This window comes from Arthrobotrys flagrans (genome assembly GCF_004000055.1).
Source record: "Arthrobotrys flagrans strain CBS H-5679 chromosome Unknown unitig_15, whole genome shotgun sequence".
NCBI lineage: Eukaryota > Fungi > Ascomycota > Orbiliomycetes > Orbiliales > Orbiliaceae > Arthrobotrys > Arthrobotrys flagrans.
Window position 1 is genome coordinate 445818 of NW_027137545.1, and position 16932 is coordinate 462749.

Genomic DNA, 16932 nt, shown 5'->3' on the forward strand with positions numbered 1-16932 from the left:
CGTTGTAAAACGTTGGAACTTCGAAAAGAAAAGGTCAAGTCGTCGGAAATACAACAGAGCGGAGCAGGAGCTTAAGCTGCGCTTCTACGAATCCACAGAACTGCAGGAAGAAAGGAAGATGTGAGGGGCCTGCAGGAGGGGCAAGCTTAAATCGAATCGGGAGGGGGGATATTATAATAAAACCAGGAGGCTAGTGTCGTCCGAGTAGTGTTTCCCTGCAAGGTAACCTGGCCACTTTCGCCTGGAATCCCCCTCTCGATCAAGCTCGCCCGTTTAGTCTTTCATCATTTCGAGCTTTTTACCCTCGGAAAGTTCCCATCCGTTCTAGTTTTCACCCTCCCGCAACTTCTGGGACGGATTGCAAGAGTATATTGCGTGAGACCAAAGTCGGCAATGCAAGGGTTGGTTTTTTAAATTCCTCGTGAATCTTTGGGTCTGGTGATCATGCGGAAACATAGGAAGCCCCGCGCCAACTAGGGTACTTCCAGTTATTCGTTTCGAGAACATATGCATACGAGTTGGATTCATGGGAGCCTCGGACGCCGTGAGGTCGGCGAAAACGGAGGAATTACCCATCGACATCACCGTAATACTTTCGAGCTTGCTTTCTTGTCGAGTTCCGAGACCGAGATGTGGAGAAAGGGTATTGCATCGCATCGGGAAAGTACGATGACCTGCAGCAGGGGACCGCATCGGGATTAGTAAATGTTGGGGTAATTTTAAGCCGATCGAACAACACAATGTACTGTTGTATTTTGCGAATAAAATTTCCCGTTTTGGAGTTTTGTGGCTGAACTGTGGCATGGTTCCAAGTGTGGCTATCATTATAATTGCTTCGAGACTGGATTGAGAGAAAACTGGCGATAAGACAAGGTATGTTCGGGAAGTGAGGTTGCCATTGGGGTGGGATATCTCCGAATTTAGAAAAGTTGAAGTGAATGTCCGAACCCCTCATGACCAACAGCTTTGTTTTCATACAGTTGACAAGTAGCATTGAAAAGTTATTCCTTTCCATTGTCCATATCCATCCTGAGCAACTTCACTGCTACAAGTGACGGTCGCTGTTTCCACGACGTATCCGAGCAAGAAAGAACCATCCGGACCCGAAGACCCCTTGACCGCCGAGAATCCACCCAAGATGGCTGGTTACGACCGAGACGTCAAGGTAAAATCGGGATCAAATACGGGTATACCCCCCTCCCCTTGCCTGATGGAGGTTGGTGTTAGAATGGATCTATTCTTCGGGTATTGGAATATTCGATGGATGGAACTGTTAGGATCTATGCGTTTGGAGGGGGGAGTTATCGAAAGAGCGTGGTATTCCAACCGCCCTAAAGGAACACCAAAATCTGAATTGGTAGCTAATTTGAAAACCTTTGAACCGCTGGGGTTCTATCTAGCCGGGTCGGAATCCATCGAGCCCGACACGGCTCCAGCGTGAGACGGGAATCAGTGATCTTTCATACCCTGAACCGCGTATTGCTGGACTTTTAATTTTCCTAGATCCAGAACCGAAAAAGCTGAATCCCTAGACTGGATTCGAGCAAAGTCTCGGCATTGTTTCGAAACGTGTACTTTACCATCTGAGCCAAAATCTTTTCGCAAAACTGTTTCGGCCACACTAAACAAATATCTTGGAATTCAATACCATGGGGGCCCGAAGAGACGGCCCTACACCGGTATTGCAATAACCCAAAACAGATACTATATTCGCACATGTTGTAGACATGGAGATGGCGATAAGGGCGTTTGTAAGTACCCAGGCGTGAAGCTGCGCTAACGTGCAAACTTGTTTCACATGGTATATATCTACAGAATAAATCCAAGATGGGCTAGGATACTCATATATACAGATTCGACATCAACAGCCAAAGATGGTACAAAAAGTTGGGGAGGTATTACGCCGAGAAGAAAAGGCTATGAGTGCATACAGATTTGAAGAGGATATAAAACAATGGAGCTATAGCTATCCTTCACCAGGAAGCCCCGTTTTGAAGAAATCCTTGAGGATGGACCAAGTAAGTAACTATTATTCCAACAAAAGCCAAGGCCAGGAAATAATATTACCCTTCTCTAACAGTTATTTCACAGCTACCACGATCTGTGTTTGCGCATTCGGAATGGGATAATCAATCTTGGGATTTGGAAATTGTTGCAATTCCTCGACCCGAGTCAAATATTCGCCCACATGAATCCGAGCCTGTAAAATAAATATAAAGTCAACGTTGCTAAATTAGTCGACTCGGACACCCTGCCATGCATTGTGAGAGACAAAACTATTTATTTTCCCGGACATATACAATATAAGCTCCTGGGCCTGGCTTCGACGCCACCATTCAAATATCCAAAATAATGCTATCAAAAGACCAAATCCAAATCTTTGAAACAGATTGTACGGCCCCAGATATGTTCCTGTGAAATATAAAAGCTGTTCGAAAGTTCAGTCTCGTCTTTTTTTGCTAAATGAACCATCATATATATCTCATTATATTAGGCCTCCTAACTTCAAGTCGTTTCTTCCTGGACCGACAACTTGCTAAAATCCAAGTTCAAATCCAACGAAAATAAAGCAAAATGAGTGGTAGTTCTCGTCGCTCCCGTGGTGAAACTTTCACCGTCAACATAACTCCACAGATTCCAGCTGTAGATGATGCCGATACCGTGCGTAAGTACTCAAACCACCCCTTCAAGTCTCCTCCTCGATACAATCAACCTAACCTCCATGAAATACCGTAGGCCCGAACAAGACCTTCACGAACATCTCCGCGAGCGATCTCCTCTCCAAAGTCACCGATGTATTCGAAAGCTACAACGATATGGACGCCTTGTTAGATGATGATGAAATTTGGAGATACTTTCATGGAGGAAATCCTAACAAGGAATTGAAGACTCGACGAACTTTCAGAAATAATGGAATAGTACCTAATGAGGAAAGTGGAAGGTATGTTGATATCATTGCAATACCTGGGTATGAGAGGGGAGAGTTCGATAGTGATTAGATATCGGTGTAAGAGCATATAATGTTCCCGAAAATTGTGTATGAGTGTTGCGGTATACCGTATAAGGCGTAGTGCCGGGTCTATACGTACCGCTCTATAAATACAGGCGGATCTACGATGTGTTGGGATCTAGACGATCGATCATCAATCATACATACACAGACCTACATACTTTCCAGCGTACTTACGAGCTGTAGAACCTTTAACAATGAGAATGTGTTAACTGGGGAAATTGTGGACTATATCAATTGTATACGAAATCCGTGAAGGAGATAAATAAACTAGATCTACAGGTTGAGTTTTACTTTATCCGGATCAATATAACCTAGTTATACGGCAGCTTCAAGCTCTGAAACCAAGTTCTAGCTAGCTAAGAAATTTCCGAAAGGACATAACATGTGTATGCAAAGCGCAACGATCAAATATATACCAAGCTACCTCCAACTTTAAGGGTAGCCCTCGTACTAACGAAGCTTATCATCCTATGCGCACAAAATACGTGGAATTATGAGCACAATTATCGATGGTTTCGTCGCCGACGTGCCTCACACACAATATGACGGAAGGTCTCAAGGGGTATTAATAAACATGTTCAGATAAATTGTGTAGAGAGTTGGGATATGATCGTATGACAGTAATCCATCTGATTTTCAGGTCCTACCTAGGCCTCAAGTAATAATATACCGCACAAATACCTAGGTGCGTACACTAGCGAGCCTAGTAGTAATTCCCAAATTCATGTAGTCGAAACAGATATCGAGATCTCGATGTCCCATACACAAGATCTTTGGACAATTAATTCGAATCGGTTATGGCTTCTATCGAGAACATGCGGCCGCTGGCAGTAAGTATGTGTTTAAACCGAAGAAACTCATATACATGAACCGTATTTTCGGGTTCCCTATTGCGAGCGCACATATATCGACGGATGAACATGAGCCCGAGGGAAACAACCCAGCTAAATTGTCCCAGTTGTCCTATTTAATCCCGGATTTTGAATGATTATTCTTTCCTTTCCGATTCCACATCTCCTACTCACATATCTTCTTTGATTCTCAGTAGCTCCGCTATCGCAACAATCTATCAACCGTTCTATCACCAATTTCATTGTTCGATTAAACTCTAAATACATTTACAGATCTCTGTACACTATATCCCTGCAACAATGTCGGCACCAAGACTAGGCGATGGGCCTCAAGGCGTTAATCCAAGAGCACATGGCGCAAATACGTTCAACTTGATGATCTCCTTCCCGTTTATGACCACCCCAATCTACCGTAAGTTTCTGTTAACATAACACCCAACTCCAACTCGCAGCCAGTGTATAAAAGGAACCCTATATACGAAAGTCCCCCGAGAACAATCTTACTAAAATAATCTTTCCGATCAAATTAGAGACGGTAGATAAGCGATACCGAATCACCCCCGGGCAATATCTTAGCTATGCCACTCGCCAATTTGAAGCTGATCCAGATGTGGCCCACCTGATTCCTGCGGGAAAACGCCTTGAATATGTAGAAGAAGTCACTGATCTTGTCAAGGACCCTAGGAAGTCTATGGATGAAAATGCATTGGTCCCAGGGGGTCCCGCAGGCGGAGGTTCTAAGCTTCTGATAGCTAAACTTGTCGCCATCACTGGCGGATCCACATCTGCGCAATAAATAGACGCTTGAAAACAAAGTGAGAGAGGGTTAGCAATTGTAAGTATACTTTATCATAGTATACGTGCATTTGGGTTTTCTCATTGTGATACCCTCTATGAAATTCAAGGTATAGTCGTAAGTAGCAGATAGGTAGGTAGGCACCCTATACGACGTTTAGCTGCGGAAAGAAACCAGATGGATAGATGTCTATATATCTATACGTTGTTACAATGTTGGAAAGTGATAAAGTAACTAAGTTGGGTCAAAAAACTGCAAAAGGCCCCAAATGTTAGCTATGGAAATATTCGGGATGTGAGTATACAATAGCGGTAAATGTAATGTCAACCACAGTATATTGCATGTATCCACAATACTTAGATCTTCTAAATGACGGTGTCAAAACTAGTATAGCTATAGAAATATACCATCAAATATGTATCAGAATATCAATCCTTCAATCTCATAATCGGATACCTTACTCTCCAAACAGTGTGGTAATTTCTAGAAATTTTAATACAGGCGGACTTTTAGGTCTTTGCATAAGTGTATGTGTAGTTGGGCGATTTAGAGGGCATCGCCGAGTAAAATTTGCAACAATAGAGTCATTCAATGGCCCGTCGTACGATCGTTCACTGCACCTGTATTGCAATTGAATCGAGGTTCCCCATATCTATCTTCGGTATTGCCACTCGATAGTCTATCAGAGCTCCGGATTGACTTTGTGTGATCTCCAAACGTAGAAACTCAATTTTAATCAATCGGCTTGACAGAAAAGAAAACATATATAAGTACATATATCTATCATAACACATAACTTAGTGTTTATATCCTCGATCGGTAACTAAAAATAAAAAACCCGACCTACCAATGCCGTGGAGCATCCTCCCAACCACTTCGTAGTCGACACCCCTTCGCGGCCCTGTGTCTCCTTACAGCAGCTCTATATTCTATCCAAAAGATTGCGCGGAAAAATCTGATCTGTACTTGATACCGAAGCTGCCATTTCTCCACCCACTCAACCAACCGGGTGAGGCATCCGTTCAGGTCATAGATACTATTGACGAATTTTAGCCCTGGGACCTTTTTACAAATGATTTCCATTATTTGTTTCGTTTGGAGGTAGTCAGCTGTCTCACAGAATTCCAAGAAGGTATTAGGGTCGACAGTGACTCTGCTGGTCTCGAGCGCCTTGGCGACTAGATTGAATTGCGGTAATTGCGAAAATTGAAAACCCACATCGGTTTTCGAGCCAATTGCAGCTGGGTTCAGCTCTAGATCTGAGAGCCCCTTGAAATATTCTACACAAGTTTCCCTATGTAAAACATACTTCCGATTATGGCTGCTAATCTTCTCTTTCTTCCCGATAAAAATATCAATACGTTCTCACCTAAAGTCGCAAATAGATCTGTAAGTAGCATCTTACAAGCCTGAATAGGTAAACAACTACCTTGGGTGTTATAAACGTACTTATCTGTGGGATTGTCTTTATTTTGTCCTTGGGAAGCTGACTTAGCTCGACTGGGTCTATAGGGCAGGAAACAAATTCCACGGAGACCTTTCTAACCCCTCTCATATAAATACGGAACTCCTTTCGATCTGTTAGGAAGTTAGCTGTTCCTGACATATATTCGAACGAATAATAAAAAAGGGTGTATATATACCGCAAGGTTTCCCCATATTGAAAAAACTCTGGGCACAGAGGTAGCGATGGCAATAGGCTTTACATGTATCTGTGTCGGATGATGTGGTGACAGAACCCTCTTCATCTTTTTAATTTTTGAAGGAGCGACGCCATTTTGTCCATTTGAGGTCCCCAAATATTTCTATATATATTTTGTATGGTGATAGATTTGCGATATCGCCAAAGTAAAGTCCCAAATATGGAATTCATCGACACTCCACGTGGGAAATCTATTTTGTTCGGGGGTTAAATCTCCCCGATTCCTTATCTTTTCTCACGGCTCCTTGCTCTCCCCTACCAGGAAATTTTAATCGGTATAATGAAAAAAAACGTAAACTTCTATAAATAGCACTGCCAAATCACTACTTGGATAGTCGAGGAATTTGATGCCATATTTATTGGCGAATAACTAAGATAGTGTCCTGCGGCATCGCTAAAAACCCACAAACTTTGCTCAGCCGAGCCACATACCGAAAAATATTCCCATTCGAAGGTATACACAGGCCGAACGGGGTAAATCATCGTGAGCATGAATCTCGGTACTAACCCTCAAAAATATCTTTGCCATACTCCTCAGCCACTATCAACTCTAGCGCCCCAACTGCAACATTTTTTTAATATGTGGTCATATAGGCAGGTTATGTCCAAAGTTTGTATCGTCGTTAAACAAGCCCAAAGTATCTTTTGTTAAGATTTTTGAGTCAGTTGCCCCTGCCATTTGAGATGGGAACAAAGCACTAACTGTTTCAGGATTCGCCGATGGCCTTCGAAGACTAGAAGCGGTTTAGTTGTATTTGTGACAAATCCTTCTATGCGGCCGTTTCCTTAGGATTCTGTGAAACAATTTTCTAGATCCGAGCTATAATGCTATGACCATAATTCCATTTGATCTCTCCCAATAAACTTCACTCTACGGATTCTATAGGGTAGATTTTCAGGCTAGCCACGCCCTGCAAGAGAAGTTCACGCATTCTATCATCTCCAACTTCAACTTCTGCAAACATGTTTTGCAGCATAGCAAACTTCCCCTTACAGTTTACCAACCTCCTCAGCCATAGCACGGAAGTTGCCAAACACGGCCCACCTCTCCGCGACCAATACACCTTCTTCATAGGCCCAGACCGCACCAAATTCACGATCCACACTCAATTATTCAATCTTTACGCCCCTAACTTCCACGAAGACACCTCCTCATGGCCAAACCTTTCCCCACACGCCACAAAAATCGCCTTCGAGTTCTGTACATCTAGATACCTTGGCTACATAAGCAAGTATGATGTCGAAACACTAAGAACTTGCTTCGACGTCTACAACTGTGCCGATGCCTGGGGGATTCAAAGTCTAAAAATACATGTTTGCCAGGTTATCTGTGCGTCAAATATTTTGGCGCATGTGGATGATTATGGTGCCTTTTTGGCACAGTTGTATCAATTCTACGTTCAATTTTCGGGGAAGGATCAAAATGCCGCTGATGCGCTTACGAAGTGTTTGAGGACGATAACGAAGGAACATAGCCTGCATGCTGGCGCCAGGAGAGGGGCACTCCGGAATCAACTACAAACTCCATCAACGAGAGACGAAGAAATGCAGGATATTCTTTCAACGGAATTCGCCCGTTTGGATAAGGATTGCCGATGCAGATTTTGCAAGTACCAGAGAGCACACTACAAGGGAGGGAGGAAAGGACCATTCTGGGCCTTTAGAATCGCTAAAGCGGATTTGTTCCACGATTCGAAGGTCATTTGGACAAATGGCTTGACCCCCATCGGGCATCTTTTCGATTGTTTGTTCAACACTTGGATCTTTGCGATACTTGGTTGGTTGCTCTTGATGCTAGGCACTAAGACGGTTGTGAGGGAATCTATCCGAGTGGCAATCGCGGTTTTGGCATACTTACTTCTCCTAGTCGTCGTTCAGTGCGCACTCCTACTCATCGTTGCCGTACATTTCCTCTTCGACCAAGCAAAACCCCTTCTGAGAAAACCAGCACAAGTCGTACAGTGGATAGCATGGAAGATCGCGTTCCCTCCGACACCAAGGTCAATGCGGAAATTACTAAAAATCTTGTCGACGGTATTCTATTGCGGCTGCGCGCTTTTGGTATGGATGTCTGTCAAGATATTGATCGACTATCGAAGAGGGAATGGTCCGTTTGATCAACTGACTAAGATTATTATGCTGGATAACCCTGAACTGGCGTGGACGAAAATTTATCAGTACTATATGGGATGGTCCGATCCGGGGGTAACAAGTTCATGGGTGCGGCAGTTCGAGGAATATCTTGAGATGATTGAGAAGGGGCAGAAATTAGCCACGGTGCAGAGATTACGATAAGCATGCTCAAAAGCGTGCGCCAATGCAGACCCAAGTGTGAATTGAATATTTATTCCATCATGACAAGATAATAGTCGACAAGTTACAAAGAAATTGACAGCGGGTAAGATAAATATAGAATCAGAGAGTAGAAATAAAATGAAAACAAAGCATTTCTCGCAGTAAAATATACTTCTTAGTAAAATCGATCTAATGAAAATACTTAAAAGGCACCCCAGCCACAACCCCCCACCCCTCATCAATAGCATTCACAACCTCCTCCGGCAACTCTCCTTTCTCCAAATCCCCCAAATTCTCCCCCAAATGCTTCGTACTGCTCGCTCCAACAATAATCGCATCTCCAAACTCCTTCTTCAGAACAGAATGGTGCACCAACCATCTAAGCGCGCACTCTGTAACCGTCAATCCGTTCTTCTTGGTGACGGGGGTAAGTTTATCCAACGCCCCGAAGAAGTATTCGTTCCAGTATCTGAATCTTGCCATTTTGCCTGAGAATGATTTGGTGTCGAAGCGAGAGCCGTCTTCGACAGTTCCGGTATCGCGGGTATATTTGCCCGTCAGAAGACCACCGGCGAGGGGATTGAAAATATAAAGCGAAATCTCATACTTCCTCAAACAGGGTACAAGTTCAGCCTCAACACCACGCATGAAGCAGTTATACACCCCCTGATAGACAGAAGGCTTGATCCACCCGTTCTTATCACAGATTTCACAAATTTGCGCAACCTCCCATGCCGCGAAGTTACTAAGCCCGAACTTTGAGAAGTGTCCTTCCTGGTGAAGCTCATTCACAGCCCGAAGCGTAAGTTCGTAGTCAACAACTCTATCTGGTCCATGAAGATAGAACAAGTCAACTTTATCTGTTTCGAGAGCTTTCAAGCTATCCAACAAACCCCTTCTCAGATCTTCAGGACTATGCGAGAATGTCATAAAGTCCGGAAGAGGCATGGGAATTCGAGCGGTAGGATAAAGTTTGGTGCCCATTGTCAGACCACGATCTTTCCAGTTCAAAGTGGCGAAGTACTCCTCGCTAGTGCCCGATCCATAAATACGAGCCGTATCGATTTCGTTGTATCCATGGGCGACAAAGATGTCGAGAAGGGCGGCAGTGGTGTCAATAGAGTGGACACGAGAGACATCAGTGCCCTCTTTGCCTAGAGCCATGCCGCCGAAGATAATCTTTAAATTGGAAGGCATAATTCTTGATGGTTATATAAATGATTGATGCTTGACTGGAAATGATAGTAGCTAGAATATTGCTGTACATAGGCAGGTTGTTGCCGATTAGTTGATATTGTGGGTGATCCCAAAACTAAGAATTAGAAGGGCGAGGAATATGTCCATTTATATTTCGAATCTCTAGTATTAGATAGACGAATAGTCCAAAATGTAGTTTAAATGTAGTAAGGGGTTGGTTAGTCAGGGCACTGTAGGTGTGGAAGCAAATTTGCCACCGAGCCGCCCGACGCCCGGAAATAGGAGACTATCGCCAGCTTAATTCCCATTCTCCGATACCCCAGCTTGGGGCCGAGAAAGAGGGTTAAATAATACGCATTTATATTCTCATAGATTTTCAATTATAGGCCCTTTGTGGAACATTCATTGCTGTCATATACATCACACTGTGCTTGGTTCTACGTTAAATAGTCAGTATAGAGATATACCTAAGTCACAAGATCATTCGAGATCGAAAGGCCAAAACTTCATAGCTTCAAACGAAAGACACAATTTTGGAATTTCTAAAACGATAGTGAACAAAATAAAACTCAATAAAACATCCCTTTCCTGTATTCCTGCGTCTTCAGAAACCGTTTAAAGTCGTGCGTACACGACCCACCTCTAACGTGAGCCCTCAATTTAATAATGAAGCTACGACAGCAATAGATGTACTCATTCATTAATGTTAGCCGTATCTACCCACGCAGATGCCCTATAGAAAGGTAAGAAGTCATACCATCCCAGACGGTAACTCCACCCCCTTCACGACTCGCCTTTAAACTCCTGCACCGCGCATCAAGCGAACGGCGTCAAAATCTGGGAGGGGTCACGAGGGTCCATTCACGGAGTTTTTGAAGAAACATTTGGATGAATTGGCCTGAAACACTATCATGACCTCTGTAGAGATTGTGGGGGTGTATTATGATATCCTCTATTTTATTGCAAGGTAATCAGTCGACGGTCAGACATTTTACACCCAGAGGGAAGCGCAACACAGTTCTGTGTGGTATTTTGATACCCTCTAAATCGTGTCAGGACGAGCTATTTGTGAGGGCTGATAACGGGAATAATTGCTTCCAACTTCGTCTAGAAGAGAAATATACCCATAGATACTCCATAGTAATACTGTCGAAAGGGTCGTTCAAATTTTCTTATCTCTTTACTCTTAGCATTTTTATTTTCGAGGTAACTACGTTGATTAAGACATCAAGGCTACGTTACAACTTTGTCAGCTGCCAGTGATATCCCGTCAAGGAACACCCCGGAACGGCTATTATTCAGCTAAGACCTTGGAAGAGCTTGGTATAATACCCTAGACCATAGATCTAACATACGTGCTATATTTATTGAAGGGAGATAAGACCTTGTCAGCAGCCTATTTCCGGGGTGTGCAATGGTCGGATGGGTCGGTGGTTGTGTTGCCGCTTTGTTCCGGGTTCCGGGTGTTCCGAACTGCTCTGAATCTGGTCGGTCCGTACTTCTGTTTGGTTTTGGGGAGTTTAACGGCACAGTTTATCGGCCTACGGGCAAAGAATTTATCTATTGTTGCAGCCAAAGACCTTAACAGTTGGTATGGGTTGTGAACACAAATGATTCAATTACGCTAATCAGATGATGGTAAACGAAAACGCAAGACGACGCCTATTCTTCCCTCTTCAGACGATGTATCGATTAAGTATTATACTTCAGAACATTAACAATATGTACTACAAATGCTACATACATAACTCCTCTCGATAAGTTAATTTATCGTATACCACGCCACCAACCGTGCAACTACAGTAAATAACTTTATCATCCCCCCAACTACAGGTCACATCCTGCCCGAAGGTGTAAAAGCTCCCTAGAGGTCGAGCACCAAAGGACATAGCCCCCAAGATATCATCATTGGTCCAGTCGTCATACGCTCGTCGGCAGTAATAGTAGGCTCTTTGGACATAATATGGTACCTACATTCTACCGTCGGGTTGGATGATGATTGGTGTACCAGGGGTGCTCCTAACTCTCCATACGCCCAGGCCAGCTGTGATGTATATCCTTGTTTCCCCTCCCATTTTCGCGTTCTCAACAAAAAATTAAGCACTTTTAACGATTTCCGTAGATAGCTAGCCCGTAGTTGACATGTTTTGGATATATAATTCAGTTTTGTTGGTCCCCGGAGCGAGACGCCTTTTCCCCGGCACCTTTCCTCGCGTTAGTTGAAGGAGCATCAGGATGAGTGAGCGCCCCAGCCAATTCGAGTCGACTAAACTAAAGGAGAACAGAATTAGATCCACAATGGAACTTCTTCAAGGGGCTAATTCGGACGTATGCGTATGAAGCGGCATAAGCCTTTTGTGATGTCGAACTAGAAATTTGTCCAATTTTTGGAATCCCTATAGCGAAAAAGTCCAGCCGTCGGATATATTTCCATCAGGTATAACTCCGTTGATCGGGTTACTTTGAGAAGCACAGATTTTCGCGTGAACCGATCCATTGCAATAAGGCACCTTGGCCCGGTCCTAGCATCTTTAAATCGACGTCGCATTGGATTTTCAGAATTCTTCTGTCTCTGCCTCAGATCTAACTTAGCATTTTATTACTTTTACGGTGCCAGCTAGCCGCGGCGCCGTAATATAAGTACGTTCTTTGCTACATTTTCTGCACACTCGGTCTCGCGCTTAAATACTAGAACGGGAGGATTGCACACTCCAATTCCCGTCTATAATTTCGTAGAATTACAAAGCGCAGAGGATTAGATGATCCAATCAGGTTTTGTTGACGGTTAGAAGATATAACCCTGCCGTATACCCAACGATTCGCTCACTTCTTCCCTTTCTTCTTCCCATCAACCGTATTCCCACTCCCAAAAATCTTGTCAATCCTCTTCTCCCTATCCCACAACATTTCTCCCGTCTTCCGGTCTTTAAAATAAACAACCCGGTGCATCGGCACAAACTCTTCATCACTCATCTCCGTCTTCCATTTATCCACACCAATCTCTAGAACCCCTCTAAATCTATCTTCATAGCCGATTACGTACGCTGAAGCGTCGTACTTAGAGTCCCATTTTAAACGGTTGAATACTTCGTGAGAAGGGCGGAGTTTTGCTGTTGGGCCGGAGTTTTTGTGAGCTCCCGTGGTTGAGGTGTTCTTATTTTTCTTAAAACCCTTACGGAAAGAGCCGAAGAAGTCGTCTTCCTCTTCTACCTCTTCGCCGTCGATGAGTAAATCGGCGATATCTGGGTCCTCTTCTTCCTCACTATCTTCATCATCTGGGATCCCATCACCATTTTCATCAGCTTCGCCGCCATCCCATACCATCGTCAAATCCAGCTCTGCCGTATTCCCTTTCTCGGTCACAAACTCATCGGGCTTAACACAAGAAACAGAAACCCAACTTGTCGACGGGTCGTATTTTTCTTTATGTTTCGTCACCGCGGTTTCAAAGTTTCGTAGTACAGCCGCAAAAGCGGCTTCTCCATTTCGCTTTTCTTCTTTCGTCATTTGTGCGGAAGTCAGAGCGGGGCTTAGGGCGATCAGGTAGAAGCCACGGAGTTCTCGTATCTCCTCCTCTTTCTCTTCCGTTGCCGTTCCTTCCGTGTCTTCTTCTGGTCCCTCTACTAGCCGGGGCTTTACTTCATGAAACCTCCCCGGCCAGATTCTGGCATCCAGGCCGGGTGTTTGACGACCTAATTCCACAAGTAAACCAACCAGCCGACTTTCTACCCATCCAACCAATGCACGACCTCCCTGGCGGTTAAGACCCCAAAATTGAACGTCAACTTTGATGTACCTATTATATCCCTCCAAAAAGTCGTTAACACCGATTGGAATCTCCTTTGAACTATCATCTCCAAAGTTTCCAACCACATCAGTGAAAGTGGCATCAAGTTCGAATTTCGCAGCTGCTTTTTCCAGCTCAGATGATAAGGTGCGAACTGTATGAATAGTAGCGTTCGCAGCTACGTTTATGACGGGTGTGTTGATCGTCAGTATTACCATTTTATCTCTGGTGGCTCGTTGATACCGAAGGACTTTCCCTGTTCCTGGCATGAATATGGTTGCATCATTCCAATTTGCAGTGCTGTAATGAGTGAAGAATGCTGCGATGAGGTGGGATGCCGTTGCTGTTGGTGGAAGTAACATGGAAATCCTAGCGAGCAAAAGGGAAATGTGAACGCCGCCAAAGAAGCCAAATTTTGAACTATACACTCCCTTCTTCTCGGCCCAGAGTTTGATGAACCGGTATGCTAATCTGTATTTCGCTAGATTCGGGATACGTGAAAGTAGGAACAAAAGATCCCGCCACGCCTGCAATTTCTTCAGGGTTGGAACGGTTAAATTCCACAACGGGGAGTTTAACGGTTGGAATGGGATCGCGTCAAAGTTTGCAAGTACCGAAACGGCAGTAGTATACTGCAGGTCTATGCGGATTTTGTCACCGACGAGGAGGATTAGCATTGGTATCGTTGCATCGACATAGCGAACAATTTTTACGTTCAGGGCGTCTGATGATGTAAGGGTAGCGGAATTCGCAGGCTCTCCGCGGAATTTCTTGATTCGTTGTTTAGCTATACGCCAGAAGAGAGGGGTGGAGATTGAGCCGATGGCCAAGATGTCAGTGTCAGAGGTTGAAGTGTAAGTTCCTAGACCGAAAGAGCCGACAGGGACGAGGCGAAGGGAGAACGCAGCGTCCGCTAAAGTTGTTGGAGTGGAGGTTAGATCTGGGAGACCGTTGAGACATGCGGTTAGGGATGCTATTGCTTGATGGCGTAGAGCAGTTTCAGTGGGAGTTGGGAAACAAGAGTTGGACTTTAAGATGTCTATAAGGTCTGAATCTTGTAAAGTAGTTTGAGGAAGGGGAAGAAGAGTTTCTGGGGTCGGTTGTTTGGATGAGTCGAGAAAGGATAGTCTAGATGTCAGCATGTAGTGATCGCTCGATGGGGGCACAGAAGCATCCAAGACTACACGAGCCTCACGAATGAGTAGATTATCGCCCCCTTGGAGGCGAAGATAGATTCTATCATAACGTTGCGGAGCTATAGGAATCGAAGAGCCGTGTTGGGCATTTTCGAAGGCGAGTGTGTTTGTAATTGGATCGAAAGTATTTCCATCAAGACCTTCACCGGCAGTGAGCCAAGCGTCAGCATAGGAAGCCGATGGGAAGAGAGCGGCGTAGGAAGCCCCTGAGGATTCGGTGATAATTTTGTGGGAAACAGCATAAGAGATTGAGGCATCGTTAGGGATGTTCATGTCCCCGACTATAAGGACAGGATTGGAGGGATAGGCTGTGTCCAGGTACGATTTGATTAGATCGGTGTATTCAGTGCGCGTTTTTACGGATTCGTCAGTGTGGTAAGCTGGGAGGTGGACGTTGGCGATAATTAATGATTGCCATATCTTCGGTGGCCCTGGGGCATCTTCGTCCTCGGATTCAATTGGAGACGGTGTGGAGTAAAAGCCGAATTGGTCGAATTTGGAGACACAAATACTTCGCCCTTGGATGCCAGTCGAAACTTCCTCCCAAGAAAACGGTACAGAGCTGAGGACGACGCAGTTGCGGAGTCGCAATAGTGGCTTCTCGGGTGAATGTGAAATATAAGGGTACTTCTGCCGAACCTCCCAGGCGTTTCCAATCATTGCGAGGCAATCATCTGAGACCTCCTGAAGGCATATGATTGTGGAGTTGGAAGCTATGAGCTTTTGGCAAATAGCCCACCAGCGGTTGTTTTGCTTTTCGATGATATCAGTATCCACGAAGACGTTGTATGTGGAGAGGGCGAGGCTGCGGCCAGGAGTTTTCGTCCCCTCAGTGACATTGAGTGGCTCCCACTTATCCACGACTTGTTCTTTCCCATCACTTTCGTGCCCTTCGTCTTCTTCATCCCCACTTTCGTAGGCTGCGGGCTTGTAGGTCCATGCATCCCTTTTAACCACAGTGCCTGGAACGCACTCTGGAGACAAGGCAATAGGATACTCCTTCACACCCCAAGTCCTCACATAAGTCATCTTCCCTTCAATACGCTGCATAGTAGCCAATCCAATTTCTACCTCCCCAATAGCTCTGCATAAAATCTCGAACTTTTCCTTAAAATGAAATATCTTCCCGTCGTTCCCTCCGTGAACCTGTCCAATAGTTAAATGTGGTTTAAACTCCTTACGTGTCACTGCATTCCTAACTTCAGGAAATTCTCGAGAGAGTAATTCATAAAAGTCTTGAATTAATTCTTCGGACTCTTTGTCAGGACGAAGGACAAGGAAACTTGGGCGTTTCTTGCCACCGCTGAGGACTTCAACTGAACCGAAGCGAATGGAAAGAGGGATTTTGAAGATCGTGTGGAGGTGCTCAGAGAGGTAATCGGATGCAGATTCAATGGATGACGGTTGAACGAATGGATAGAAGATATTTAGATGGGGTGGCCATTTAATAGCGGCGGCATCATAGAAGGATCGAAGTGGCTGGATGATTTCCATCGCAGATTCGGGCAAAACGAGGGCCAAAGCAGTGTTTGGGGATGAGTTGGGCTGGAAGTGCGCCATGGCAAGTATCCTATCTTTTGGACGTCAGCTACTATTACCATACTGAGGTAATTTGATGGAAATCGTACAAATATAACTTGCTAAAATACTAAAGAGGTTAGAAGAGCGACCTCAACTTGAATCGAGGTGTGTCGAGAGATGTGAAAAGCAGAAAGTGTTGCGGTGACGTTCAGCTGCGTTGAGTTTGTTGTATACTTCTCAAGAGTCTGATTATGTAATCACCCAACAAAACTTCGATGTTCTGCGAATCAGAGAAATCTAAACGAGGAGATCCGTGTCTCGAACAAAGTCGAATTTGATATGAGAAATCAATCTGTCTAAAAGTATCCTGTAGTATCGCCGTATCGTATTCCGATAGCTTCAAACAGGACGCAGGTCTCCAGTTTTATAATATAATTCAATGTCAACCAGTGCTTGAAGCTATGAAAGAGGTCACATTAGTGAACGTTTCAGCCTTCAATGACGCCTAACGAAAGCTTGCATCACATAACGGGAAAGAGTCACCTTTTAATTACCTCCCGTCTCCAATTTCTCG

General features: G+C 44.5%; 5 protein-coding genes across 5 annotated transcripts; 3 read left to right on the top strand and 2 right to left on the bottom strand.

Annotated features, from left to right (window-relative positions):
- Positions 1–2574: 2574 nt before the first annotated feature.
- DFL_000117 (uncharacterized protein) lies at positions 2575–2999 on the top strand (the record flags this gene model as incomplete). Its single annotated transcript, XM_067629748.1, has 2 exons — positions 2575–2665; positions 2737–2999. 2 exons carry the CDS (start codon positions 2575–2577, stop codon positions 2997–2999), a joined length of 354 nt encoding a protein of 117 aa, XP_067494640.1.
- A 1165-nt stretch (positions 3000–4164) lies between these two features.
- DFL_000118 (uncharacterized protein) lies at positions 4165–4660 on the top strand (the record flags this gene model as incomplete). Its single annotated transcript, XM_067629759.1, has 2 exons — positions 4165–4276; positions 4395–4660. The coding sequence occupies 2 exons, from the start codon at positions 4165–4167 to the stop codon at positions 4658–4660; spliced, it is 378 nt and encodes a 125-aa protein (XP_067494641.1).
- Positions 4661–7325: 2665 nt separating this feature from the next.
- On the top strand, positions 7326–8657 carry DFL_000119 (uncharacterized protein; the record flags this gene model as incomplete). The annotated part of the gene is made up of 1 exon (XM_067629771.1): positions 7326–8657. One exon carries the CDS (start codon positions 7326–7328, stop codon positions 8655–8657), a length of 1332 nt encoding a protein of 443 aa, XP_067494642.1.
- Positions 8658–8846: 189 nt separating this feature from the next.
- On the bottom strand, positions 8847–9854 carry DFL_000120 (uncharacterized protein; the record flags this gene model as incomplete). Its single annotated transcript, XM_067629783.1, has 1 exon — positions 8847–9854. One exon carries the CDS (start codon positions 9852–9854, stop codon positions 8847–8849), a length of 1008 nt encoding a protein of 335 aa, XP_067494643.1.
- Positions 9855–12677: 2823 nt separating this feature from the next.
- DFL_000121 (uncharacterized protein) lies at positions 12678–16397 on the bottom strand (the record flags this gene model as incomplete). The annotated part of the gene is made up of 1 exon (XM_067629794.1): positions 12678–16397. The coding sequence occupies one exon, from the start codon at positions 16395–16397 to the stop codon at positions 12678–12680; it is 3720 nt and encodes a 1239-aa protein (XP_067494644.1).
- Between the last annotated feature and the right edge of the window lie 535 nt (positions 16398–16932).